Source organism: Zalophus californianus, chromosome 8 (genome assembly GCF_009762305.2).
Source record: "Zalophus californianus isolate mZalCal1 chromosome 8, mZalCal1.pri.v2, whole genome shotgun sequence".
NCBI lineage: Eukaryota > Metazoa > Chordata > Mammalia > Carnivora > Otariidae > Zalophus > Zalophus californianus.
This window is the reverse complement of record NC_045602.1, coordinates 74,101,770-74,129,332: the sequence shown is the minus strand read 5'-3', so window position 1 is coordinate 74,129,332 and position 27,563 is coordinate 74,101,770. Positions and strand designations below refer to the sequence as shown.

The following is a 27,563-nucleotide window of genomic DNA, read 5'->3' as shown; positions in this document are numbered from 1 at the left end:
CAGTTCAAAATATTTTAAAATTTCTCTTAGGATTTCTTCTTTTACTCATGTTTTATTTAGCAGTGTGTTATTTAATTTCCAACCATTTGAGGATTTTCCAACCATTTTTCTGTTTTTGATTTCTAATTTAATTCCACTGTGGTCTGAGAGCAGATTTTTTTTTTGTATGATTTATTTTAATTCTTTTAAATTTGTTAAGGTTTGTTTTATGGCTCAGATTGTGGTCTGTCTTAGTAAGTGTCCCGTATGAGCTTAAGAAGTATGTGTATTCTGCTGTCATTGGATGAAGTAGTTGCTAGATATAGTAATTAATTTTATTCAGTTGACTGATGGTGCTCTTGACCTCAACTATGTCTTTACTGATTTTCTGCCTTCTGGATCTCTCCATTTCTGATAGAGGAGTGTTGAAGTCTCTAACCATAACAGTGGATTTATCTATTTCCCCTCGCAGTTCTGTTTTTGCCTCACATATTTTGATGCTCTGCTGTTAGGTGCATGCACACTAAAGATTTAATGTCTTCTTTGAGAATTGACCCCTTTGCTATCCCTGATAACTTTCCTTGCTCTGAAGTCTTCTCTGTCCATATTGATATAGCTACTCCTGCCTCCTTTTTATTAGTGTTAGCACAGTATATCTTTCTCCATGCCTTTAATCTATATTTGTCTTATATTTAAAGTATATTTCTTATGGATTAAATTTAATTGGGTCCTGTTTTTTGATCCACTCTGACAATCTCTTTTAACTGGCATACAGTGGACCTTTGAACAACACAGGTTTGAACTGCGTCGGTCCGCTTATATATGGATTTTTTTTTTACACTACTGTATTTTCCTTATTATTTTCTTAGTAGCATTTTCTTCTCTCTAGCTTTGTTGAAAGAATATAGTATACAGTACATATTACATACAAAGTATGTTTCATCAACTGTTTATATTATCTGTAAGACTTCCAGTTAGCAGAAGGCTATTAGTAGTTAATGGGAGTAGTTTTTAGGGAGCCAAAAGTTATATTTGGATTTTCAACAGTGCAGGGGGTCAACACCCCTAACTGCTATGTTGTTCAAGGGTCAACTGTATTTAGATCATCGACATTCAAAGTGATTATTGATATAGTTGAATTCATAACTATCATTTTTGCTCTTGTTTTCCATTTGATGCCCTTGTTCTTCATTCCTATTTTTATTTTCCGCTTCTTTTCTGCCTTCTGTGTTTTCAGTTGAGTATTTCATACGATTCCATTTTCTCTCCTTTTTTGAGCATATTAGTTACTTTTCTTTTTTTACTGATGTTTGTGGTTGCCCCAGAGTTTGCAGTATAATTTACAACAAATCCAAATCCACTTTCAAATAATATTCTAATGCTTCATAGGTAATGTAAGTACATTATAATAACAAAATAATCATAATCTCTCCCTCCCACTCCTTGTATCAGTGCTGTCATTCATTTTGATTACACATAAGCCCACATATTTATATACATATAAGCATACATAATTGGATATATTGTTGCTATTATTTTGAGAAACTTATTTGTGAGATCAATGAAGAAGAAGGAAGATAAAAGTTTTTATTCCTTCTCCGATAGTCTTTCTTTCTTTATGTAGATCTGAGTTTCTGACTGATTGTTTTCCTTCTGCCTGAAGAGCTTCTTTTAACATTTTTTAGCAAGACAAGTCTACTGTCAGTGAACTCCCTCAATTTTTATTTGTCTAAGGGAAGTCTTTATTTCTCCCTCACTTTTGAAGAATAATTTCATAGGGTACAGAATTCTATGTTGGTGGAGGTTTTTCTCAATATTTTATATATTTCACATCGTCATCTTCTTGTTTGCCTGGTTTCTGGGGTTGAGTCAGATGCAGTTCTTATCTTTGCTCCTCTGTAGGTCAGGTGTAATTTCCTTCTGGCTTCTTTCAAGATTATTTTGCTTTATCTTTGATTTTCTGAAGTTTGTATATGACAGGCTTAGGTGAAGATTGTTATTGTGTTTTGTTTTTGTCCTGCTTGGTATTCTCTGAGCTTCCTGGCTCTGTGGTTTGGTGTCTGACATTAATTTGAGGATATTCTCAGTCATTTTTGTTTCAAATATTTCTTCTATCTCTCTTTGTCTTCTTCATCTGGTGTTTCCATTATACACATTATACCTTATATAGCCCCACAGTTCTTAGATAGTCTGTTTCTTTTCTTTAGTCTTTTTTTCTCTTTGCTTCTGTTTTGGACGTTTCTATTGACCTATCCTCAAACTCAGAGATTATTTCCTCACCAGTGTCATTCTACCAATGGGACCAGCCATGGCATTCTTGTTTTCTGTTACAATGTTGTTGTTTTTAAAGATTTTATTTATTTATTTGACAGAGAGAGAGACACAGTGAGAGAGGGAACACAAGCAAGGGGAGTGAGAGAGGGAGAAGCAGGCTCCCCACAGAGCAGGGAGCCCGATGTGGGGCTCGATCCCAGGACCCTGGGATCATGACCTGAGCCGAAGTCAGACGCTTAACGACTGAGCCACCCCAGTGCCCCTGTTACAATGTTTTTGATCTCTAGAATTTCCTTTTGATTCTTTCTTAGAATTTCCCTCTCTCTGCTTACATTGCCCATTTGTTCTTATATGCTATCTACTTTATTGATGAGAGCCCTTAGTATATTAATCACAGCTGTTTTATTATTTTTATTTTTTAATATTTTTATTTATTTGACAGAGAGAGACACAGTGAGAGAGGGAACACAAGCAGGGGAAGTGGGAGAGGGAGACGCAGGCTCCCCGCAGAGCAAGGAGCCCAATGCGAGGCTCGATCCCACGACCCCGGGATCATGACCTGAGCCAAAAGCAGACGCTTAACCAACTGAGCCACCCAGGTGCCCCCACAGCTGTTTTAAATTCCCGGTCTGAGAGGGGCCTGGGTGGCTCAGTCAGTTGAGCATCTGACTCTTGGTTTCAGCTCAGGTCATGATCTCAGGATTGTAAGATGGAGCCCCACATCAGGCTCTGCACTCGGTGCAGAGTCTGTCTGTCCTCCTCCCTCCCCCTCTGCCCCTCTGCTCACTCTCTTTCTCTTTCTAAAATAAATAAATAAAATCTTTAAAAATAAATAAAAATAAAAATAAAAATAAAAAATAAATTCCCGGTCTGATAATTCCAACATTCCTGCCTTGCTGTGTATTTGCCTTTTAGAATGCCTTTTAACTTTTTCTTGATAGCTGGACATGATGTGCTGAGTAAAAGGAACTGCAGTAAACAGGCCTTTAGTAATGTGGTGGTGAGGGTGTAGGGCAGGGGAAGCATTCTCTAGTCCTATGATTAGATCTCAGTCTTTCCATGAACCTGTGCCTCTGAACTATGACCTTTATAAGTGTTACTCAAGGGGCTTTTTCCTCCTCCCTTAGGTGGGACAGGATGTCTGGAGTGGGCTGGAGTTGCGTATTCTTCTTCCACATGGAAGGCTAGAAGGAGCTGGGTTAGGTATTTCCCTTCTCCCATATGGGAAGCTAAAGAGGCTAGAGTAGGGTATTTTCCTTCCCGCAGGTGAGGTGGGATCTGATAAACCCACAGTAGTTTAGGCTGTAGCAAAATAGTTTCTCCTAAAAGCAGGCCTTGTTAAGAACAGAGTATTCTGGTTTATTTCAAAATGGTTCCTTTTCCCCTCCCCCTGGCAGAAGCATAAGGGAATTTTTTCCCCAGTGTTCACTGTGAGGACCTGGTCAAACTCCTAGAAGCAAAACTGACAAAGGTGTGGGAGGCCCCTATGACTGGCTCTGCCCAGAGTTTGGACTCAGCCTCATTCACCTTGAGACTCCAGCACTTTGCCACTTTCAGTTCCGGTTTCCCTGCCCTGGCCCTGGTTCCCACAGAAGTTGCTGCTGGGGAGTTTCTGCCCAGTGAGCTGTGGTTCACAGTAGCTGCCTGACTGTCTTGTTCATTTGGGGGCAGCAGTGTGCCCTGTAACCTTACTCCACTAGTAGACCTGAGAAGAGTTGTTGATTTTTCAGTTTGTTCAGCTTTGCACTTGTTAGGACCGAGCGACTTTGTCTCAGCGCCTTACATGTTAGACTGGAAACCAGAACAGTTGATGTTTTCACTTTTGATGTCCTACACCAACAACTAAATGATGTGGGCAAAAAAAGACTCTCAGGCACGGCTTTTGTTCCTTTGAAATTGGATTTTAGATTTGAAAGGAGCCTTGGAGGTCACCTCGTTCAATGTCCCCATGTTCAGATGAGCATCTCAGTAGGCTCTACTGTGGGCACTTCTCACTTGATAATATTCCCACATTTTAGCAAAGAAGTAGAGCACACCGTATATATGCAACCCATTTGTACTCAGGATCCAGATGAACTTTCTCCAAATAAACGGGTTAAATTCTCTTATGGTCCGTGTTCTGTTCCCTAGGAGGAAATAATAGTTATGGAAATATTTATCCATAAATAGTGGTTATGTCTGTATGGTGTTTTGATGGATGCTGTTTTAGTTCTGTGTGATGAGATGATGGGTGATTTTTATTTTTCTCTTTTTGTCTTTCTGTATTTTCCAAATTCTACCAAATGAACATGTATTACTTTTACAATCAGGAAAAAAAAAAAAAACACACAAGGTAACGTTTTAGGTCACGAACGTTGGAAGTCTCCTCTCCGTGTCTCCTTACAGTCTGCAAGATGAACGTTCACCGGCGCTGTGAGACCAACGTGGCCCCCAACTGTGGGGTGGATGCCAGAGGAATTGCCAAAGTTCTGGCTGACCTAGGTGTCACTCCAGACAAAATCACCAACAGCGGCCAGAGGAGGAAAAAGGTAACTGGCTATTTGGAGGTGTTTCTGGAGCTTTTTGGAGGCCACCATCTCTCATCTCATCTTGAGAGCACCCCCCCCCACCCACCCTGGAGTGAGGTTCTAAGCTTCCTGGGTTTAAGACTCAGCTAAAGACATGTGCTAAAAAAGGAAGAAAAAAAAAGTGGTCAGGCAGGTGACATTAAAGTCTCCTTCAGTTCCACAAGTGGGGGAAAAATGAAGCAAGTCTCAAGTGTTCTGTTCCTCAGGGAAACCTAATCTCTGAGATGAGGACTTTGGAATTCCCTCTAGAAAAAGCACACTTCTAGACAAGGAAGTAGGCTTATCTGCATCCAGAACTGGCATAAAAGCAATGTCAGTGTTTGAACTTTGCCCCTGGTGTCACTATAATGAGGATACAGGATGAAGCGCTGGGACCACATTCTTCTCTAGGGAGCAGGCCAAGAAGATTTGTGGTAGTGCCACCCGAGGGGTATCGTTAATACCCCACCACGTGAAACATCTGGGCCTTTCTTTGGAGACCAAAGCCCCCTGGCTCTATCCGTGTGACATTCTGAATGTCAGTAAGAAGAGATCCATTTGCTGAGATGCTATTTTGGTAAGTCAGGGCCCACAGATGTAAATAGAGCTCAAGGCATCCATAGCATTTTGTTTGAAGGTTCTTCTTGGCCTTGGGTTCCAGCCTAGAAAATGTAAACGTCTTCAAAAGAGTAAGTTATGAGAAAATCAGAACCATGTTAACTGGGCAAGAAATCCTGTTGGGGGTAGGGGGCGGACAGTGATCCTCATCACCTAGTATCAGGCATTCTCAAGCACTTACCAGAAAAGCAAGTCTGTCTCAGGGTGCTCTACAATTTTGACTCCTAAATGTTCTCCCTAAATTCTGCCCTGAAATACCTTCTGAAGGGCTCTGTGTTTCCCTTCTCCTTTTAGAAACTGCCCACACCTTTTCCCTGGTGCATCTCAAAAGAGCTCTTTCCCTTGAATGGGGAGGTTTGGATTGTTTTTAAACCCCTCCCTCTCCAGCTTCTAAATAAGCAAAGCTGTTTTGCAAGGGTTGGGAAAAAAGAATTCTCTTCTCCCTGGTTGGTTAGCTATGAGATTTTGTGCTTCTGGGTGGCTCTTGGCTCTGTAAATCCCAGTAGTGGAAACAGGACTTCAGTTATTGACCCAAGACATTGCAATTGCAAGCAGAATGTCAGCATCCAAGAATGCTAGGCCCCCACCAAAGAGGTGGGTTAAGCAAACACTCTGTCGTGACAATGTTGGACACACACATTTATGAGCTCTAGGGAGAGCCCTTTGTGGGAGATGTGGCTTTTCTCCTTGCTAGAAGTAAATTGAGACAGAATCGTTGTTAATTTTCATGAAACATTTAAGAGAAAATGCAATACACACCTGCCCTCTCCCCCTATTTACACGGGCTGTAATGCCAATAACCAGGCAGCGTCTGTCTTTGATTTTGGGGAACCTCGTGGTAAGAAGCCAACATGGAGAAATCTGGGAAGAGACAGTTAAAGACTAGAGGATTCTGATGTCTTTATTGCCGGATTGCTTCTAGTGCAAAAGCTGGAAAAAGCCACGTGAGCAAGTAGTAGCTCAACTTCGTGTGAGAGGAAGGGAGAGAAGTCCCCTTGGTCAGAAGCTAAAAGGGCTTCTTCGCCAGGGTGTCAGGCTTGCTGGAGCACTGCTTGTCTTCACGTTGCCCCTTGCAGGTGGTCCATTGTCCAGAGAGGACATGTGCACACAGCTGGTAGATCGAGAGTAAAATAGAGCAAAACTCCGCATGACCGCTTCGTCCAAACCTTTGACTTTCATGGGAACTTAACACGGGTGTGCCAGCATCTCTGCCAGCAAATAAAGTTCACGGCGGGGGGAGGGAGGGGGGAGTGCTCTATTAAAATTTGCCAACCAATATCGATACATCTAAATATATTTATTGAGCTTCTATGAAAGGTATCATTTTGTGCAAGGTGCCAGGAGCAACACAAAGACTGGCTAGAGTCTTACCTTCCGAGAGCCTGTAGTCCACCTGAGTAGAGAGCCCCACACAGTAGCCACGTGCAGAGGCCATGAACTAGGCCATGAACAGCTGAACAAGACGATGGATAAATGCCCAACAGGTGCTAGAGACAAACACCGAGTTGCTTTGGGTGTGGTAACTTGCGTTGCTTGCATAGGCGAGGGAGGCCTCAATGGAAGGCGGACAGTTGTGCTTGGGTAGAATGAAAACTGAACAAATTGCAGTCTCTCCCTTTAAGTTTTTGTTTTGATTCCAGTTAGTTAACATATAGTGTAATATTAGATCCCGGCGTACAGTGGAGTGACTCAGCACTTGCATACAGGGCCTGATGCAGTCTCTTGTCTTCCCTTTAACTGTCAAATGAACCTGAGCCTGCTTTCAGAACGTCCATTCAGAGAGTGCTGCTGGGCACCAGGGACTCCTACAGCCCTCGCTCCATAAGTAGAGCGCCTCCGCGCTCCTGACCTCAGGGCAGCCCCCACCCTCCCTTCTCACGCCTCCCCTCTTTGTCGCCCTCTAGCTCCTTGCCGGCGCTGAGTCCCCGCAGCCCACTTCTGGAAGCTCACCATCGGAGGAAGATCGATCCAAGTCAGCACCCACCTCCCCCTGTGACCAGGGTGAGGCCCTCGGATTTGCTTTGTTACCTCTGAGCAATGTCATCGGAAGGACTGAGGAGGTGGCGGCCTCTCCACCCTTGTTCCGCCCTTGTTAGCTGGAACAGGGGTGGCCCTGGAAGAGCTTCGGACACCCTCTCCCTACTGACTCCTTAGCTGCTCTTTCTCTCTGCAAGGCTGTCTTGAGGGACAGGCACTTAAACAGCTGTGTTTGCCTTAAACCCTGTCCAGGCCAGGGTAAGAGAGAAAGAGCAGGTGATGGTGTAGCTCTTTCTTTACCCTGGCCTCTTTCCAGGGTCCCGAATGTAGGAGGGTGCCCCAGGGCCTCTTCCCAGACCTGTCCTCCCATCCACCACGCCCCTCTCAGCTGAGTGCCACTTCCTTTCATCCTGACTCTGATCATCACCCCCGGAAACTTGAGAGCAGGGCAAGAGTTGGGGGAGAGGGGCCACCTCCTGCCGTGGCCTGTGGATGGACAGGGACAGGAGCATGGAGCTGGAGAACAGACCGAGAGAAGAGAGGAAGCCAGCTCTAGGCCTGATCGCCTCCTAAAGCTCAGGTTTCCTTCTTCCGCCTAAGAATATGCTTAATGTAGTCAAAGTTTCCGAATTCTGAGGGCATCCCAGAATGCTGAGGGGAGACTAAGACATTTAAAACCTTCCCTTCTGGTGACCAGACATCCCTGGAAAGGGATGTATGCTTCTGCAGAGCAAGAATAATCATCGTTGCATGACAAGCGTGCCTTGATTTTCTGTAGCCTCCTTGTGTTCATTATCTTAATCTTAGGCTCACGCCAACTCTGTGGCGCTCCATCCCTGTCCCCATGTCACAGGCTGGGAAGTGGGAGATCAGGGAGTCGAAAAGTTCTGTCCAATGGTCTGGAACTAAGTCGGCAGTAAGGCTGAGACCATACCCCTCCTGGTTTCGGGACGCTAGTCTCAGAGGGTCATCGCTGTGACCCACTTCGGCTTACCCAGGAGTAAATAAAACAGCTGCAGGGTGATGTGTGCCTATCCTGAGGCCACAGAGTAATTGGTCTGAGTCGCTGTTCTTGCTGCTCTGATTAGCTTTCTGCATCTTTATACTCTGCTTTATTCCGAAAAAGATTTGACACATTCATGAGTAATCCAGTGGTACGCAGGGGCCTCCAAACTGGTAGGTATTACCCTGCAAACCTATGTGGATGTTTCCATGTGTCCCTTTTGAGTGCTGAGACCTCCTTTGAGAACTTCAGGGAGACAGCGTTATACAGTACATGCCCCCAGTAAGAGTGAGGTGGAGCGTGGTTTCTAGGCCTGGCTGCCACCTGGTGGGATGTCATGCCTGTGTTTGTCTCTGGTCAGTACAGCGGTGTGGGCACAGTTGGATGCAAAGACCCTCTTAGCAAGACACGGTATTGCCACAGGACAGAGATGACACACAGTTTCTCTTCCTTCCATTGTGAGAAGACACAGAATGACATTTTCTTCAAGCTTTTGAATCCCTCGACACCTGTTTTCCAAAATCCGTTTAAGTAGTTTGCCTTGAAAACTGAGACTTCTAGCTGTTTGCTGAGACTAGAAGGTATACTGAGTAAGGAAAAAGTGCTAGGAAATGGCTGAATTGGCAAGGGGAGAGCCTGAGACTCAGGAGCCATCCTCAACCCTCCCCACTCTACCCCAGCAGATCTAAGAAAGATCCAGATTCCTTGAGCAAGCTCTCATGGGCCTCCGTCCTTCTGAAAAGAAGCTGAAGATTTCTTTATGTCAAGCAGCACCTGGTCATCATGCCTCATTCTGATTCCCAAGGGTTGATAGTCTGTGCCCCCCTTCCATCATCCCAGTTTCTGATGAGCATCTCTTAAAATCAGATTATGCTTGGGGTGCCCAGTTCTGCATCGAGAGGTGTGTGTGTCTTGGTGAATGAATAGCTAACAATAAAGCTTGCTCAAACAGGAAAGGTCAAAGGGCCATCCAGTGTTATCACCGCTGGGTAGTTTAGGTCACATGCTCTGCAGGGACACAAGACTGCCCCGTGGTTGTGAAACTGTATTGAGGAATCCCTGCCTTGTCTGAGGTAAATTTGCAACATGTCACTCCCGGACAGCAATCCTTTAGTTAATGAGAAGCCCGTGGCTCATTTTGTTGAATAACCTTGTGAGAGATGGGTATTAGAATAAATGCAATAAGGCCAAGTAGAGTCCTTCAGAGGTTCAAGGCTTCCGGGTCCTAGCTTCTGATACAGTTACATCACGTGATGACAGTTCTCGATTTAACCACTGTTCTAACTTTCAAAGGGAACTCGAAGGGAGCCTGTTGTCTTTGGGACTCCACAGGGTTCCAGAGAAGGCCAGGATTCCTGCACTACACCTAGAATAACGGAGCAGGCCACAGGCCAGAGGGGGCTTTCAGAGAGAGAGAGAGGGCCGGGTTTCGGCATAATCTGGAAGTGTCAGCCCTGGGGAGCTGTGTCCTCCTCTTCGCATCCTGAGGCCCTGCTGTGCATTAGGTGCCGGCGAAAGCTTGGAGAGCAAAGGGAGGAACCCGTGGAGGGATGCCAGGCTGGCTCTGCTGCTATGAAGAATCCGAAGGCCGGCTGAGACCTCACAGTGGGGTTCGGGGGGCGGGGGGGGTGGTCTGAGTGCTGAGTCCTGATGGGAAGGGATCCTGAGGTATGCACTAATGTGAGGTCTTGTCACCCTTGGCCCTAGAAATAAAAGAACTTGAAAACAACATCCGGAAGGCCTTGTCTTTTGACACCCGCGGGGAGGAGCACCGCGTAGCAGGCGGCGACGGCCAGCAGGCGAGCCCCGGGGAGAACGGCGAAGTGCGGCAGGGCCAGGCCAAGCGCCTGGGTCTGGATGAGTTCACCTTCATCAAGGTGCTGGGCAAAGGCAGCTTTGGCAAGGTCTGTGGTGTGCGTGGGTACAACCGCTGACTTTCTCTGCCCCGTGGCGTTGCCTCATCTGTCCGATCTGGGTAAGATCAGGCTGTGAACATCTCAGCCTGGTCTGGTTGCGTCTTCCTTCCTTGTTCTGTGGAAACGGCCTGCGGCCAAGCAGGTGGGAGCCCAGGATCTGCTGCTCATTCGCTGTGGGACTTCCAGCTAGTCACTTAACTTCTCTGGGACTCAGTTTTTCTCATTTGTCAAATGGGGACACAGGCATCAAGTTGAGGTCGTGGGTGTAAAAAAAAAAAAAATAAAATGACACTTGGGAACGTTTAAATTGTTTTATGTGTGTTTGGCATCCCCATTCTCGGCGATAACTAGCTAGCACTGCATTTCTTCCCTCCTTCAGAGATCCATCTGAAGTTCTGGCTGTAATTCATGACAGAGACTTTGAAAATGAACTCTGGAATCTCTGCCCTCTGTGAACTTCGGGCTCTGAGCAAATCTGAGCATGTATTATTTGGAAAGTTAAATGGCATTTAACTGACTTTTCTGGCACTTATTAAGGGCTGTTTATCCTGCACATGTGGCAAGAGAATGAGAATAATCACCTCCTGGCTTGGATCTTGCCCTTGGTGCCGTTCTCCCTGTCCGGCCCCACACTGAGATAAGCAGAGCCTTGCGGGGTGTATGTGCCCCGTGAAGCTTTCGGCGTGATCAGACTCCATTCTGGTGGCACAGTGACTTGGGGGAAATAATCCCTGTTCATTTTAGAAAGAAGATGGAAGGGCAGAGGGCCCAGGATGCTGGCTAACCCTTCAGCTGAGATCCCTGGTCATTTCCTTGTGCTCTGCAAAGATGGGAGTCCCTAGGAGGTGCCTTTCCACACCCTGCTCCTGGGCCTGGCGGCTCCCAAGTCACGTGCCCTCACGTGTCCTGGGCTCTTGAAAGCAGCAGCCTGCAGATCAGCCAGCTTGCTGAGCCACAGAGCCGCTCTGCTGTTCCCTGAAGGGAATGGCTCTGGAAGCCTCCAGGGTGTGGGCCTGCCTCCCAGCCCCTCACCTGTCCCATCTCATCCTGAGATCGCTGTAGCAGGAAGGTAACCCAAGGAGGAGCATACTTAAATGTAGAGGCTGAAGCAATCACATTCTTCAGAGACTGAGTAAATAAGAAGCTGGCCCCAGTGCCCTGGTCCAGGCGTAACTCGGGGATGTGAGCAGGTTTAATTTTGAACAAGAGTCAAGGGAAATGAGCAGGCTCAGAGTTTCCAGGTCTCCTTACCGTGTAGGCAGGATGGGAACTTGGATGACTCTGGAGCATTCAGGTGGTTTTTTAGGAAAAATCACAGCCAGCATTTGAGCTACTTTTAAAGATTTTGCATTACTTGTCAGTGATGAAAGTTCCTCAGCACCCTGAATTCCTTTTTGAAGCTTCTGAGTTACTGAGTTCTTGAGCCCTGGCAGCTCACCCTGGCATACCGGGCTTAGGAGATGGTTGTTTAAAAAGAGAAGGACTTGTCACATTGCAGAGAAATTAGTGCAAAAATATCAAACGATGGGAAAACTTGAAACTCATAGAACTGTGAATCTGCTCTCTGGAGAAGGAATCACATTCCCAGCATTAAGGCTATAGAAGAACCATGAAGGCAAACATGACAGATTTAGCTACATAAGGACAAGTGATCCTGTTTGCTATAGAACAGAAAATCATAAAACAGGCTTAGACAAACCTCTGCAGAAAGCAAAGTGTTAGTATTGTTGTATACCAAACTCATACAGATTCATAAGAAAATAATATAAGACAGTAGATAGAACTAGACAGAGTTATCTTGAGTATCAAACTGACAGTTCACACAAATACAATTTAAGGAAAAATTTTTTTAAAAGTTCCATTGCAAGTTAAAACAGGCTTGATGTTATATTTCACACCTGTTAGATGAGCAAAAACACTTTTTAAGTGAAAACACCCAATGTGGTGGGTACACTGCCATGAAACTGGAGCATCTCTACATTCCTAGTGGCGGATTATTTTGTACATCCTTTTTGAAACTCAAGAAATGTGCAAAATATCTAACCTTATACTCTACTTCTAAGACTTTCTAGCTTAAGGATATGCCCCCCCAAAAGAAACAAAATGACATGTACAAAAATACTCGATCCAATTTATTTCTCTGATATTTAATAATTAGGTTTCACGTAAGTGTGTAATATGAGGTAAATGGTTAAATAAATTGTAATATGTTTACTTCAGTTGAGTATAAGCAACCCTGATAATGATGGTGACAATGTAGACGATAAATCCTTATTAATGTCAGTTAAAAAAATATTTGTGCAATACTATAATTGCAAGTATGACAAATGTATATGTACGTGTGAATAATTATTTCACAGATGTGTGTTGAACTTCTTTTTTCTTCCCTTAGGTCCTATGCTAGAGATGAAACATAAATAAATGAATTCTAGTAGCTACATTAGGATGGGTAGTTTTTCTAAACATTTTTAAATTTTGTATAGTACTTAAAATGAAAGAAAAAAGAAGTTAGTTTTGAAAGCCTTTGGTATTGACTTGTGTTTTTTCTTTGGATTCCATGTGTGTATAGATTGACGGGAGTGGTTTCGGTTCATTGCAGGTCATGTTGGCAGAGCTGAAAGGCAAAGATGAAGTATATGCTGTGAAGGTCTTAAAGAAGGATGTCATCCTCCAGGATGATGATGTGGACTGCACAATGACAGAGAAGAGGATTTTGGCGCTGGCACGGAAACACCCATACCTAACCCAACTCTATTGCTGCTTTCAGACCAAGGTATGGCCAAGAAGAAAGTGGTGGGCCGCCATCTTGGGCCGCCATCTTGGGGTAGTGCTGTATGATGGGATGGCATCTTGGTGTCAGATTAAAAAAAAAAAAATCAATTATAGACCCTCTACCTTCTTTTCTCATAGGCCTTGTAAAGTGGAATGGATCTTATCCTTGAGAAGATCAGGGTATATTTGAACAGCATCCTCTCTTTTTTAAGGGCATGGAATTTTCCATTCAAGGTTGTGCTTGTGGAGGGATGAGAGGGCAATAGAACTCTTTGCAGAGGTAGCTGGACAAAGCCAAACGGCTAAACCCAGTGTTTGCTCCTTGGAAAAACCAACAGGCGTGGTTAGTCCTTGCTCTGCTCCTAACTTTCTATCACTAGGCAAATCACTTAAGTTCCCTGTTGCTTTCAGGTCAAATGAAAAGGAGCGAAGGCCGCCCTAACCACCTCTGACTTGTATAATGTCATGGGAGGCAAAGGCTATGGGCAAGTGCTTACAATGCCCTGGCGAAATACAAATAGAAGGTGGCGTTTTAAATTTACCAGGTAGGAGCCTGGGAACCAGAAGGTGGCAGTAAAGAAACGAAAATAATCTGTAACAGCATTATGGAGTCTCACCTATGAGTATCATAACTGATTTTTTTAACTTAGTAAAGAAGAGAAATGCCAACATTCTTCATGAAGCTCATATCTTATTACCCCTCTTTGGAGAAAAAAGAAAGTTAAAGTCTTTGAGGTTGCCCTATGGGTCTGTAGCCCTTAGCGTCTTGAGAAGGCACAGGCAACTTCACCCGAAACTCCTCCCTGTGCCCCTGTGGAGCCCAGACAGTGAAGGGCGCCATCTTGGAGAGACGATCCCTTGCCCCTTGGCATCCTCGCACCTCTACGTCACTGTGATAACATTCTTCCACTTTGAATTCAATAATTACTTGTTTGGTCATTTGGCAAAATTTTATTTTATTATATTTGATTGAATTCTTCCAGTGTGCCAGGTGTGGAGATACAGTGGTAAGCAAGGCCCAGTGTTTGACCTCAGGGACTTTACAGGCTCTTTGGGATACTCTTTCTCAAAGGGTGTTTCTCTGAACTTTCATCACTTGAGAAACTCTAAGCATAAAGGACTCTGTAGCCCATGGTTTGGGAAATTGCCATCTGACCTCCTTTAGACTGTCTCACAACATACACTTGCTTATTGAAGTCCCTGAGGAGAACTGCAATGGGAGAAAAAAATCGTCTTGATTTAATATAGTATTTTCTAATTATTCATTCTCAAGCTCGACCCATAACACTGCCTACTCCACACTGAGAAACCGTGATCTACTGGCATTTTTCCTAACCCTCTGATCTTGGAGAATCTCAGGAGAATAAGAAATACCTTCTGAAAATCTGGAAATCCCTTTTCCGAACAAGTACAGGACCCGTTGGCAATCCTTGTTTTGGACATGTTTTATGGAATGCCTAATATTTGCGGGTCTATGCATGTATGTGCACATATGCAGAGCCCAACATGAGAAAAGAGAATCAATCGTATGGTCAATGTTCTTCTTTTCTCTACTTTTTGCTCCATTGAGAAAATCAGATTTCAGAGGAGTAGAAGTCTTTCGCCCATAAGATACTCAGTTTTGGCCACGACGGACTTGGCATCTGGTCTCTGGAACTCCCTCCCAGTCCACTGGACCTTGCCCTGATACCACACTGACATGCTCTCTTGCCTGACCTAGAACAGTGTCCCCTCTGTGGGGGGAACTTTCCCCCCTTCCCCTACCCCTAACAGGTAGCCATCTCTTACACTATTTGTGGTGGTTTCCGGGGTAGGGATCCACACAGGTGTTTTTTTCTTTGGACACATTACCAAGAGACCCAATGTCCTTGGGGAGCCACAGTGGAGGGTCAGCTTTCCTACACCTCTTGGTGAATGAGTGAGAGAATGAATATCTTCCATGTCAGCAGTGTTCTCCTCTGTATATTGTAGAACATCAAGGTTAAGCTTCCTCATTGTATGGCAGCTTTTGGAGGACAAAATGGTGTTGAGTAACACCATGGATTTCCTTTATGACAGAACAATAACCAAACTGACATGGAGATTAGGATCTGGGTGGCTGGAGAGTGGGGTTGGGGAGAGAAGTGACTTTAGTAGTTCAGAGATTTACCTCACTCTTTTTCTCAGGCCAGTATCAGATAGCCACAGTTACAGGAGCGATTTTGCCCCACCTCTGCCATACCACCATTGTTTGGGAGAACAGTAGCACACCCCACTTTACACAACAGATGTATGTTCACCTAACTTGTCAAAAGGGAATCCTATTGCAACCTCACCGAAGGACCTTAGCTTACTAATGAAAGCAATCTTAGGAAGAATCATTTTCTAAACCCCCAATATCTAGAAAATGTGACTTTTCCTATGACAACCAGTAGTCATGGTTTTAAAAAGTAGCTATTATTCATTCATCTAACTATGAGGTAGGTGCTGGCTCTGGGCTTATCAACAAAAAGTGGAGGGGTTTGCTCCCTAAGCGATGGGGAGTTTATACTCCTTCTGTAAGCAAATGGCAGCAAAGAGCATGGTGTGGGGTGTTCAAACCAGGAGACTCAGAGGAGAGGTGCTCTTGGAGTTTGGAGTAGGGTGAGAGCTCAAGCCAGGCTTTGAGGAGGGGAGGATGGGGCCACGGTCGGGGTTGGGAACGGGAGCCAGGCTCAGTCCCCATCGCGCCGTCCTGCTTTAGTTTCACTTTTCCTGAAAAGAAAGGACAATTCCTCTGAGTTACCCTGAACCTGGTTTCAACTAAGACTCTAATACACAGTTAAGGAATGTGAGATCTGATTGCAGTCCTATTAAGATTTCTTTCACTCTTGTTTTATTCTGACACACAAAGCAGCAATAACGTTAAGTTGGGTTTAATTATTTTTAGGTGAGCCTTTGATTTTCAGTGTATAGGAAGAAAGGGCCCCCAAGGAAACACGCTTTGAGAACTTCCTGATGGTTTGCACATAGCTTCAGGCCACGCGCTACACGGGTGGCCTGACAGGACTTAGATGTGTGTGACGTGCAGGTGCCTGTCCGGTGTGGTGACCACTGGGGATGACTGTGTAAATCCATTGGCACCAGTCATGATGTCAAGTCATGAATTAGGTCTGGTCCCCACAGCCTGCTGTGAAGATACGGTTCAAGGGTGATTGATTTGGCCTTTTCTATGCCTGCTGCCTACTTGCCATTGGTTCATGTACTCTGATCGTTCTCCAAGGGATCTGGAAGGAAGAAAAGCAAATGACAATGCCTGAACAACAGCAGGAAGGAGAGGAAGAGTGGAGGGTGTTTGGGAGATGATGAGCAAAATTCCTGCACCTGTGAGATCTGATGATTTGTAGAGAGAAGACGGAAATACAGTCAACCCTAGGCCCACACACGGGTTTGAACTGGTCCCTTACATGCGGGTTATTTTGAAATAGTACAGGACTGTAAACATATCTCCTTTACTTCACAGTTTTCGTAGTGATATTTTCCTTCCTCTCGCTTACTTTATTATAAGAATACAATATATAAAACATGGAACCTACAAAATATGTTAATCGACTATTTATGTTCTCAGTAAGGCTTCTGTTCAACAGTAGACTATTGATAAAGCTTTGGGGGAAGTCAAAAGTTATATGGGGATTTTTGACCATGCGGGAGCTTGGTTCCCCATCTGCCTCATTGTTCAAGGGTATACCGTGCTGTGCTGTTAACGCACTTCCCTGGACCAGGCACCCTGCTAGGCTCTACAGGTGATGGGCTTAGTCAAAGTCAGGGCTCAGGGGGAGGAGCGACTTCAGGAACTGCCTTTTCAGCCTTCTTCCTCACCCACAGAAATCTAGGGATGGGAGAGCCACTGAGTGATGGGCTTGTTTTTGCTTTTGTTTTTGTTTTCGTAGTTAAAGGAAATAAAATTCTCAGGCATTTTTAGATTCTGTGTACGATCCCCATTGTGAAATCACCGCTTACGACTGGATCCCATAAAATTTGTCTTGAGTCATTTCATCCATGATTTTTTCCCCTTTAAAAATATTAATCTCTACCTCATCACCCCCATCCCCCACCCTTTGGCATTTCCCGCCAGGCCTGGGAAGCTAGCTCCTGGAGGGCTCTGCCTTTCTCAGCTGCCATAAAGGAAACAGAGGGTGAACTCCTAGAGAATCTCCCTTGGCCAGCCTCCCTCGCTGCCCTGGGGGAAATGCAGAATGGAAAAATCCTTAAAAAGCGACTGGAGACATTTTTCAAATGAGTTTTAATAAGCTGTGTGAGTGTGGGGTGAGAACTGTTGAGAAGGAGTGTTGACAATGGTAGGGGAAGAATTACAGTTGCAAGGAACCTGATGTTTATTTTGATCGTTGACTCTGTAGGACAGCAAGCACAAAAGCAGAAAACAAAGTAAAAAATTTGGCCAATGGTAGATTTTTTTTTTTTTTTGAGAGAGATGATTCTGTCAGATTAAGTCAAAAAAGAGCCAAGAAACCATTGAATGAAGTATGTCTCCTCCTAGAGCATGCAGTCTGAAGTGGCCGGATGTGGAAGGGGCTGGAGGGGTTTTGATTGGATCTGGTGACTCACAAAAGGAAATTGATAACCGTGAGTTGGTCTCTGGGTCAGGCAGCCACCTGGAAATCAAGAGTCTATCAAATCAAACTAGTTGGGGAGGGGGGGTAAACTCTGTGCTCTTGAAGAGGGATGGTCTGAGGCCTGTGGAGGGCTGGTGAGTATTGAGAGAGAGGGAGAGAGAGATAGCGAGAGAGGGAGAGAGAGAGAGAGAGAGAGAGAGAGAGAGAGAGAGTGTGTGTGTGTGTGTGTGTGTGTGTGTGTGTGTGTGTGTGTGTATGGTAGGATGTGTCTATGTGTGGACCAGCCAGGCATGCCCTAGCCAGTTAGAGGAGATAAGAGTTTCCATAATCAAGCAAGGCTTCACGGAGCAGAAGGATCTGACTCAGGTCTTGAAGCATACCAGGATGCCCTTTGCCTGATGAAACAAAAGGTAATAGAGTTAATTAACATTCACATGCCCCCAGGACAGAGAGGTATGCATGTTGGCTCTTAATCTATGATGCTTCTGCCTCTTTTCCTCTAAGGAAACCTTGCATTTGATAGGGACGGGACAGTTGCTTTTAAAAATACCTTCACTTCTATTAGCCACTGGACATGTTCCTAAACATCTCGGTGAGGCAAGTATGGTCACTTGTCTTTTTCAGGTGGGAAACTGAGGCTCGGCAAGGCCTTACCACTTGACTGTAATAGAATTCAGATTGGAATGGAGATTCCCCGACAGCCCTTGCTCACACATTATTCTGTCTCCTTCTCTGAGCTCCTTCCTGCTGTTCAGATTCTCTACTTCAGATAGTCTCATCTCTAAACCCCTCTCCCCAGTCTCCATGTGCTGTCACATATTGCTGTCAGAGAAAGGGTCTGAGGATGATAGCCCCGTTTTACTTGGACTCCATGAGATTGGAATAAAAACAAACAAACAAACAAACAAACAAACAAAAATGCCCCCTAAGCTGGCAAGTGTAGCAGGATCTATCAAACTATTTCTGGAAATGTGTCTGCTTTCTGGAAGTACAAGAGAGAAGGGAGGAGAAACAGGACATGGGCACAGGAATTATGGATCTTTCTCTACTTAATGGGGTAATATCCTGACAAAACCATCGTCCATTGAATATATCCTACGTCGAAAATGCATTGAATACCCCTAACCCACCAAACATGATAACTTAGCCCAGCCAACCTTAAATGTGCTCAGAACGCTCACGTTAGCCTACGGTTGGGCAAAGTCACTTGACACAAAGCCTATTTTACAGTAAACTGGTGAGTATCTCCTGTGACTGACTGAATACTGTACTGAAGTGGGAAAACAGAATGGTTGTATGCATCCAGGTTGGTTGTAAGTGCACAGGTTGTTGGCCCTCACCATCAAGTGTCTGACTTGGAGCTGGGTGGGACTCACTGGCCCAGCTCAAGAGAGTACGCCTATCACTAGCCTGGGAAAAGGGCAAAATTTGAAGTATGGTTTCTACTGAATGTCTATTGCTTTCACATCACTGGAAATTAAAAAGAAAAAAAAGTCCTAAATTGAACCATCGGAAGTCAGTATATTCCGTATATTCAAAATGGGCTGGAGTAGGATGAGGTCCTCACACTTGTCACTCGGCCATCACTTAGTGAGCACCCACTGTGTACCACTCCATGGGTGTCGAGGTGCCGCGCTACCTGCTGAGGGAGCTCGTGGTGAACAAGGTAGTTACGTTTCCCGACCTCGCGGAACTTGAAGCCTCACTGGAACATGTTCATTACACCACAGTGTGGAAAGTGCTGGCCTGCATCTCCTGCCCAGAACTCACTGCTTTGTTTTCTTTCAGAAATTGCTGTCCTTGGCTTTTAAAAAAATATATATTTTATTATCACAAAGAATATTTGTCAGTTGTAGAAAATTTAGAAAATTCGGTAAAGAAGAGGTCAAGAAAATAAGAATGATTCTAATGACCAGTCACATTTTGACATATTTCGAGTTTAAAAGTACTTATCTGTTTATACATCTGTATTTATAAACTTGGTATCATGCTCTAAACGATGACCAGTTTCACCAGGGGATACAGTGTAACTGTTCCTGCTATCGCTAAATATTCTTCAGTCAAATGATTTCTGAGGTCTCTACCATATGTGAGGGCCTCTTGTAGAAAAACGCTGCATTTGGGGGTTGCAGGTCACCAGTCCAGGCATCAGCAGAGCTGATGTTATCGATAAGTGAACCAGAAGGCACTGCCCAGGGATGGCTTTTGCCTCTCTGCCACAGAACTGCCTCTCTATGTTTCTCTCTCTCTGTAACATCAACTTGAGTACAAATTGTAAATCATCTATTGGACATCGACACATGGCAGAAGAGATTTACACTCCTTTGACATTCTATACATATGTATACATGTTCGTCTAGTAAATACTCTTCACCACCAAGGAATATACTTGTGCATTCTCCTAAATTATTTGCATATTATTCTTTTTTCCTTTCTTTAGAGCGGGAGAGAGGGGGTATGGCAGAGGGAGAGCGAGAGAGAGAATCTTAAGCAGGCTCCACACCCAGCACAGAGCCCAAAGCGGGGCTTGATCTCACGATCCCGAGATCATGACCTGAGCTGAAATCCAGAGTTGGACACTTAACTGACTGAGCCACCCAGGTGCCCCTATTTGCATGTTCCTCTAAGCTGTAGGTTTCGAGGTCGGTTTTATGGAGGTGCTGTGCGTGTGTGTGTGTGCGCGCGTGCGTGCATGCAAATGGGTCTAGACACACGGACCCTGGGCATGCTGTGGCAAGAGGACCTTCACTCTCCTCCTCCTGCTCCATTGGGAGCAACTCCACTTTTAACTGCTTCACACAGTAGTATTCCAAGTAAGATATCATTTGAAGAAAGAATTTCACCTAAAAAACAAAAACAAAACAAAACAAAAAACCCGCACTTTAAAACCACTGTAAGTTCCAAGAGTCTGGAGGAAATAGTGATGATTTTTACCCTCCCGTATATAATGCGATGTGTGTAGACAGCAGCTGTGCCTGAAGGCTTCCATTACAGATGTCCTTTCATTGTTAAAACGGGCACATTCCTGAGAGGTAGAGATGGAATTTTTGGAAGCAGATTCTCTCTCGTATTCTCTGCGAGTGCTGTCTCTAAATTGGTTGGATGAGTAACGGAAGTGTTTGGAGAAAACAGTACCACGAAGCATGTGTATAAAACACTTTGGCTCACTGAAGATGGTTTCCCACCAGAGAGAAGGATTGAGAGAGAGAGAGAGAGAGAGCGCGCGCGATAGAGAGAGGGAAGTAGAGAGAACGTGAGTAGGATGTGATGCTCTGCGATGATGAGAAAGTTGGTCAGGAGGGTCTGTACCAGCAGCTTGCCTGGAGCCATTGGCAGATAGCAGGGAGTGCAACTCTTCTGTTCAAGGAGAGGAGATAAAATAGACATCAGTTAGCAACTGGGCATAAAGACGGTATGTGATGAGAAGGGGAGAGGCTTCTACTTAATGAGCACCTACTATGTGGCAAGCCTCGTGCAAGAACTAACATAATAAATCTTACACAAGCTTCATAGGGTGTGGTGCCGGTGCCATGTCTGTGGGCAGATGAGGAAGAGGTCAGGGTGCTCAGCAGCTTGGCCAGGCTCACACAGCTAGCTAAGTGCCGGAGCTGGGACTCAGACCAGCGGTCCCCACCCTCGCCTCCTGGGGGCGAGAAGGGCCACTGGGGAGGAGGGTGGATGGCTCAGGTGCCCTGTGGGGAGTTGCTGGGTGGAGGTGAGGAGCAGAGCACAGGTTGCTGCAGGAAAGGAGGGGTTTGCAGTCACAATCCTCCAGCGTAGGGAGAGCAATGACCATGCTAGAGCAGGAGCCCCGCAGTGGGAAGGCATGAGAAAGACCCTTTCGGGAGGAGATTCTGGCTGCGCTGTGGAGTTCTTACAATGCCAGCAAGGAGTTTGGGCTTATTCTGGAGAGAAAGTGTTCCTAGGAGGTCTTATAGGAAGTGAGGATTCGAAGGCACAGTGTGGCAGCTCCGTGGGGCATGGATGAAAGGGAGGAAGGGACAGCAGAGGTACCGGGAAGGAGGCTGTTTCAGTAACTCTCACGTGTCCAGAGGCAGTAGGAGAGAGCTTCTGAAGGAAGAATCACCACTGGACATTTGATGTCCCCTGTGCATCTAGAAAGGCTGGCCTGTTTGTGAAGGAAGTAGAGGGTGCCATTTGATACTCTAGAAAATATGGATGGGGTAACCCTGGCCTGATGAGAAACGTGGACTTAGATCACGGCCTGTCAGGTTCAGTGACCTGCACCCTTCCCGGAGGTCCTTTGCTCACAGTCCAATGGGTACACAAGGATCAAATTTAAATAGAAAGTTTTATCTTAAAACCTAACACCAGAGGTCCAAGCCCTCGAACCCATTCACCAAACAAAGCCAGTTTCCTCAGTGGTTGATGTCACACCTCCCGCCTCCATCCAACACCATCTGTTGGGTTTCAGGATTTACTTTTTTTTTTTTTTTTTTTTTTTTAGTGTGTCTATTTTTAGATTCATATTGAATTTTGATAGTGGACTGATGTTGTTTTCCATTCGGGGCATTTTGTAGATGCCAATCTATTGAGATTACTTAGCTTAAGCAATAGGCTTTCCTCACATAACCTGAACTTTTTGTTCCAATGATCTCAGATGCTTCAGATGGCCCTGCTTGGTCCTTAATGCTTTGACTTTGAGATCTTGCCAAGTGGTGGATATGTCCCATTCAGCTCTTTGTGTGTGTTTGGGCCCTTTTGATTTGTAGGGAAAATGGGATCTAGGAGAGAAGGCACTGTGAGTCAGGAAACTCGGGCTCTTGCTCTGGTTCTGCCACTGAAGCTTACTCTGGGATATTTCTCAGGGCATCGATTTCCTTACTCATAGTAAAAGCTGGGGGAGGACACACAGACAGGGATAGACAATGTGATCTACCAGATTCTAAAGATCTCGGAAAATGTGACTCACTGGGAACCATACGCAGGACCCTTCCAGACTTGCTTGTTGCTAATGTGAGTGAGAGCAAAACAAGGGTGAAATCAGTGAACAGTGAACTTCTTCTAGTGTTTCTTTTTCAAAGCTTGATTCAGTAAACGCTTCCTTCTACCCTGATCAGAGCCTTTATGTTCACAAGGCTTTCCTTCTACATCAGGGTTCCAAATTCAGACATACTCTCAATGATTAATGGTCGCACATCAGAAGAACTACCAGGAGGTGTTATAGTTGTCCCTCTAAAGCATAACACAGTTTTTAGCACACAGCAGGCACAATAAATTTTAGCTTCTGTCATATCCAGTTATCAATTTCAATATCCTTTACAAAGACAGATGCCAAACTGGACAAAGAGCTTTGTCGTACTTCACTTGTCTATAAGGATGACCTCTCCTGACCAGTTGGCCCAACTGTTCACGAAACCAAGTTGAAAAACCATTGTTGGTAAATTTGACCCCTGGGCACACAAGCTCCATGGAGAGAAAATGCATATTACCTATCCCCTAACCTGAGCCCAGATTGTCCTTGACTATAACTATGGCCCGTTCTCTTAATTCACCTAGTCCTCTCACAAGTACATCAGGAGGGAGACCGTCAAGTGAGAGATGACTGAGAGCCATCCTTTTAGAAGAAGTCTATGTTCAGCTAGAAGATGAATGCTTTGTTTTATCCTTTTTCTTAATTATTAAATCTTAATGGTAAAATTTAATACATTTAGAAGTGTAACTAGTTAATGTGTGAGGAACATGCCTTTGGTTGTGCGTCCCTGGGAGTTAGGTAGTTCATCCTTCTGACTGCCCAACCCATAGCTTGAACTACGTCACCCTGAAGGTGGCTTCTGCAGAGCTCCTCTAAATGTTTTGTTTCATCCACAAGGTTCTAGGGAAGTTTTGCTGGACACTTTGTCTCCTTCCTATCACTGAGGTGGTGGGCAGAGGGGGTCACATATTGGGGCTGGCTCCCCAGTGTGGTTCCAGTAAAGAACATCTTGGACCCAACTGCCCTTCTGATGGTTTGTCTTTGGAGGCTGCTGTTGTCTGAGAAAGGGGGGCGGGGGTCATTTAGGTGGGCTAGTCATCACCTTCCATTTCAGGGCCGTCCTTGGCTTAATAATGACAATCATAGCAAAAATTTCTATAGGACTCATATTCCAGGTTCAGTTTCAAACATTTTATGTATGTTAACTCATTTAATTTTTAAGTCAACCCTCTGAGGTAGGCCTCTTATCCCAAAGACGGGTCACACAGCTGGAAGTGGCAGAGCCTGGATTTGATTCAAACTCACTTGGCTTCTAGAAATTTCATTTTGTCTGAATATCCAGGGGAGATTAGGCTTTTGAGGAAGGATAAACACAAACCAAACTCCCAAAGACCAAGGTGTAAATAAAATGGCAGTTGGTTGATTTAGGGTTGGGTGACTACTCATCTCTGTTGCCCAGGGCACCCTGGAATAACCCTTTAGGGGTGGTATTTTAGGCAATCTGATTTGTATTGGGAGAGCAATGGAAGGAAAAACAGACCCTCTTCTTCCTGTTACAAGAACTTTTTTTGCGGAGGCAATAGGAAGTTGAAACATCCACTTTTGACTCCCATCAGGGCATTTTGTTTTCTCGTGATGTTCCAGGGAGTGTACTAGCAGGGATCACAGAATTCTCTCATTCAGCCCAGGGTGTGACAGCAGGTACAAATTAACTCCTTTGTTGGGTCAATATGATATTTACTTGGGATTCATCAGCAGTATGTAATCCATTTTATCAGTAACACTCATGTACAGGTTGCTAGGGAACTAAGCTCATTACCCAGCCCTGGCTCTCAGAGTGGAGCTGCCTGGCTCTAAGCCTTGATTTGGGCCTGGCTGACTGACAGCTACACGAGTGGTAAATGGGGTTTGAGGTCTTCACTGGTCCTCCAGAAGGAGCATGGAGGGTGCAACATGGTAAGAGTCTGAGAAGGGAGTGGTTGGGGAAAATGATGTCTTTGTTCCTAGCATTTCTTCCACTATTTATCCAGCCCATGCCCATTTTGTTTTGTTTTGTTTTTCAGATCATAGGTTAAATCCAACCCCCTTTATCAAGTCCTAATTTATGAAGGTTTCCTAGATTCACCAAAGTAAGCACTAAAAACACACAAACACAACCAAATGAAGCACATTGCTGTTAGTGTGGCAATAATTCCCTAGTCTAATTCACTCTTTTTTCCTTTGGGGGAATTTATTAGAGATATGGGAAGCATTTCTTGAGTACATAAACTGGAAATGAACCACACAAAGAAGGACAAGCAAGTCCACTAAAAGAAAACTTGAAAATAAAATCTGACCCTTTAAGAAAAAATATATATATATAATATATATATTTAGGTGTGATTGTTCACCTTATAAAAGCCAACTCCTTTTTTTTTTAAATTTTATTATGCTATGTTAGTCACCATACAATACACCATTAGTTTTTGATTTGGTGATCCACGATCCATTGTTTGCATATAACACCCAGTGCTCCATGCAGTACGTGCCCTCCTTAATACCCATCACCGGGCTAACCCATCCCCCCACCCCCCTCCCCTCTAGAACCCTCAGTTTGTTTCCCAGAGTCCATAGTCTCTCATGGTTCGTCTCCCCCTCCGATTCTCCCCCCTTCATTTTTCCCTTCCTTCTCCTAATGTCCTCCATGCTGTTCCTTATGTTCCACAAATAAGTGAAACCATATGATAATTGACTCTCTCTGCTTGACTTATTTCACTTAGTATGAACTCCTCCAGTCCCATCCGTGTTGCTGTAAAAGTTGGGTATTCATCCTTTCTGATGGCTGAGTAATACTCCATTGTATATATGGACCACATCTTCTTTATCCATTCGTCTGTTGAAGGGCATCCCGGCTCTTTCCACAGTTTGGCTATTGCAGACATTGCTGCTATGAACATTGGGGTGCATATGGCCCTTGTTTTCACTACATCTGTGTCTTTGGGGTAAATACCCGGGAGTGCAATGGCTGGGTCATAGGGTAGCTCTATTTTTAACTTTTTGAGGAACCTCCATACTGTTTTCCAAAGTGGCTGTACCAACTTGCATTCCCACCAACAATGTAAGAGGTTTCCCCTTTCTCCACAACCTCTCCAACATTGTTTCTTTCCCTGTCCATTTTTGCCATTCTAACTGGTATAAGGTGGTATCTCAATGTGGTTTTGATTTGAATTTCCCTGATGGCTAATGATGATGAACATTTTTTCATGTGTCTGTTAGCCATTTGTATGTCTTCTTTGGAGAAGTGTCTGTTCATGTCTTCTGCCCATTTTTTGACTTATTATTTGTTTTTTGGGTGTTGAGTTTGAGAAGTTCTTTATAGATCTTGGATACCAGCTCTTTATCTGTAGTGTCATTCGCAAATATCTTCTCCCAATCTGAGGGTTGCCTCTTTGTTTTGTTGACTGTTTCCTTTGCTGGGGCAGTAGGCACACTCCTGCACACGGGAGGGTGAGTCCTCTCACATGTGAAGGACTTTGTCACGGGAGGAAGAGCTGTGGGTCCCATTTCCATCAGGAGCGCAGTGGTGAGAGCCCATCTGCGTCAATGAGATTGGCTCTGTGCGGTCATGCCGTTCTGTGACAAGGAACGAACTCGTCTGGGGTATATGCAAAGAGCTTTAAAAATGATGGGTATCTGTGTAAGTGTAAGTGCTGTCAATATGCCAGTTGCTTTTATTTTTGGCTTCTAGAAACCTCGTCTGAGACCAGTCTGGATGTTTATGTCATTCAGGTCCTCCCATCCAGCTGCACCCCCACCCCCAGTGTTGATCTCTGCAGGTTAGGTTTAAACCACATTAATGGGAGGAGAGATCAGCCCCTGGTCTTGGGAACTGGAGAGAGCCTGGTGTGCTGGTACCAGGTCAATACAGGAAGGCAGTGTCTTATGTATGCCGCAGGACGGAACAAATTGGGTCCTCCCCCAAACTTAAAAAAGGTTACATAGATGCTTGTGGCTCAAAAACTGTGATTCCTGTGCATCTGTATCCCCAGAAGGATGGATTCTGTTCAGCTCTTTGAGCTCCTGGTTAATTTCTGAATCGTGAAGACACTAAGTTCAGCATAAAACACAGACATTCTGATGCTTTGTAGAAAATGGTGTGAACAGTTTGCAGGATTATGCGAGTAAAAAGCCCATTCGATCCAAATGGGCATTTTTGCAGGCGGAAAAAAATAGTTAGAGGGGTTTGAGAACACCTACACAAATTGTTCAAAGGTTACGGGAAAGACATGAAACTTAAAATCCTATTCCATAAAAGGGACATTTAGACTTCATCGGTAAGGAAGAGCAAGAATAGGAGCGTGAACCACTGGACAAAACCAGAAAGAAACACAGAATGTGCAAAAATACTAAGAATTTGGTCCTTGGTGGGGGAAAGCCTCCTTTTGGAAGAGGGTATCATTTGGAAGTCCTGAATGCATTCCTTTGACGTTTAAATCTACCAAAAAATGTCATTTTGCTGCAAGGGAATTATATTTGAATTGAAAAGGTGGGGAACTGGCCACAGCTTATGTAAGTGTGGCAGGCGGTTCGCATGTAAGGGAATAGGAATAGAATGAATTGATTCAGTTGCTGTGTCATTGATACTGTAGGGAGAATGTTTGAGGGATGCTTTATAAGGGTGCTTTTAAAAGACAATGAGTGAGCCTCCCCCCCCCCCTTAAGAATGGAGACCCGAGCCATAAGAGCTGGTGATTAAAAAGGGAGGACATGCAGACAGAAGATGCAGGTCCCAGAAAGACACATGTAGCATGCTGCATTTACAGAAAGTCCCCAAACAGAAAAAAAAAAAAAAAAAACCAATATATTCTTCAGAGAGACACACAGTGATGAAACCATAAAAAAAAAAAAAACCCAAGGCAGTGGTTACCCTTATCCCTGGAGGGGGATGGAGGGGCAAGCTCCTGGCAGAGA

At 44.6% G+C, this 27,563-nt stretch overlaps 1 protein-coding gene across 5 annotated transcripts in view; it reads left to right on the top strand.

Annotated features, from left to right (window-relative positions):
* PRKCE (protein kinase C epsilon) overlaps nucleotides 1–27,563 on the top strand; it is a 474,803-nt gene that overhangs the window by 315,486 nt on the left and 131,754 nt on the right. For all 5 annotated transcript variants that reach the window (XR_003524573.1, XM_027621307.2, XM_027621310.2 and 2 more), the window contains 4 exons: nucleotides 4,639–4,781; nucleotides 7,322–7,418; nucleotides 10,105–10,301; nucleotides 12,913–13,086. Coding sequence is in view for 4 of the 5 variants with exons in the window: in XM_027621307.2 (XP_027477108.1) it covers nucleotides 4,639–4,781; nucleotides 7,322–7,418; nucleotides 10,105–10,301; nucleotides 12,913–13,086 (611 nt within the window). In the remaining variant the exon portion in view is untranslated. The remainder of the gene's footprint in view (nucleotides 1–4,638; nucleotides 4,782–7,321; nucleotides 7,419–10,104; nucleotides 10,302–12,912; nucleotides 13,087–27,563) is intronic.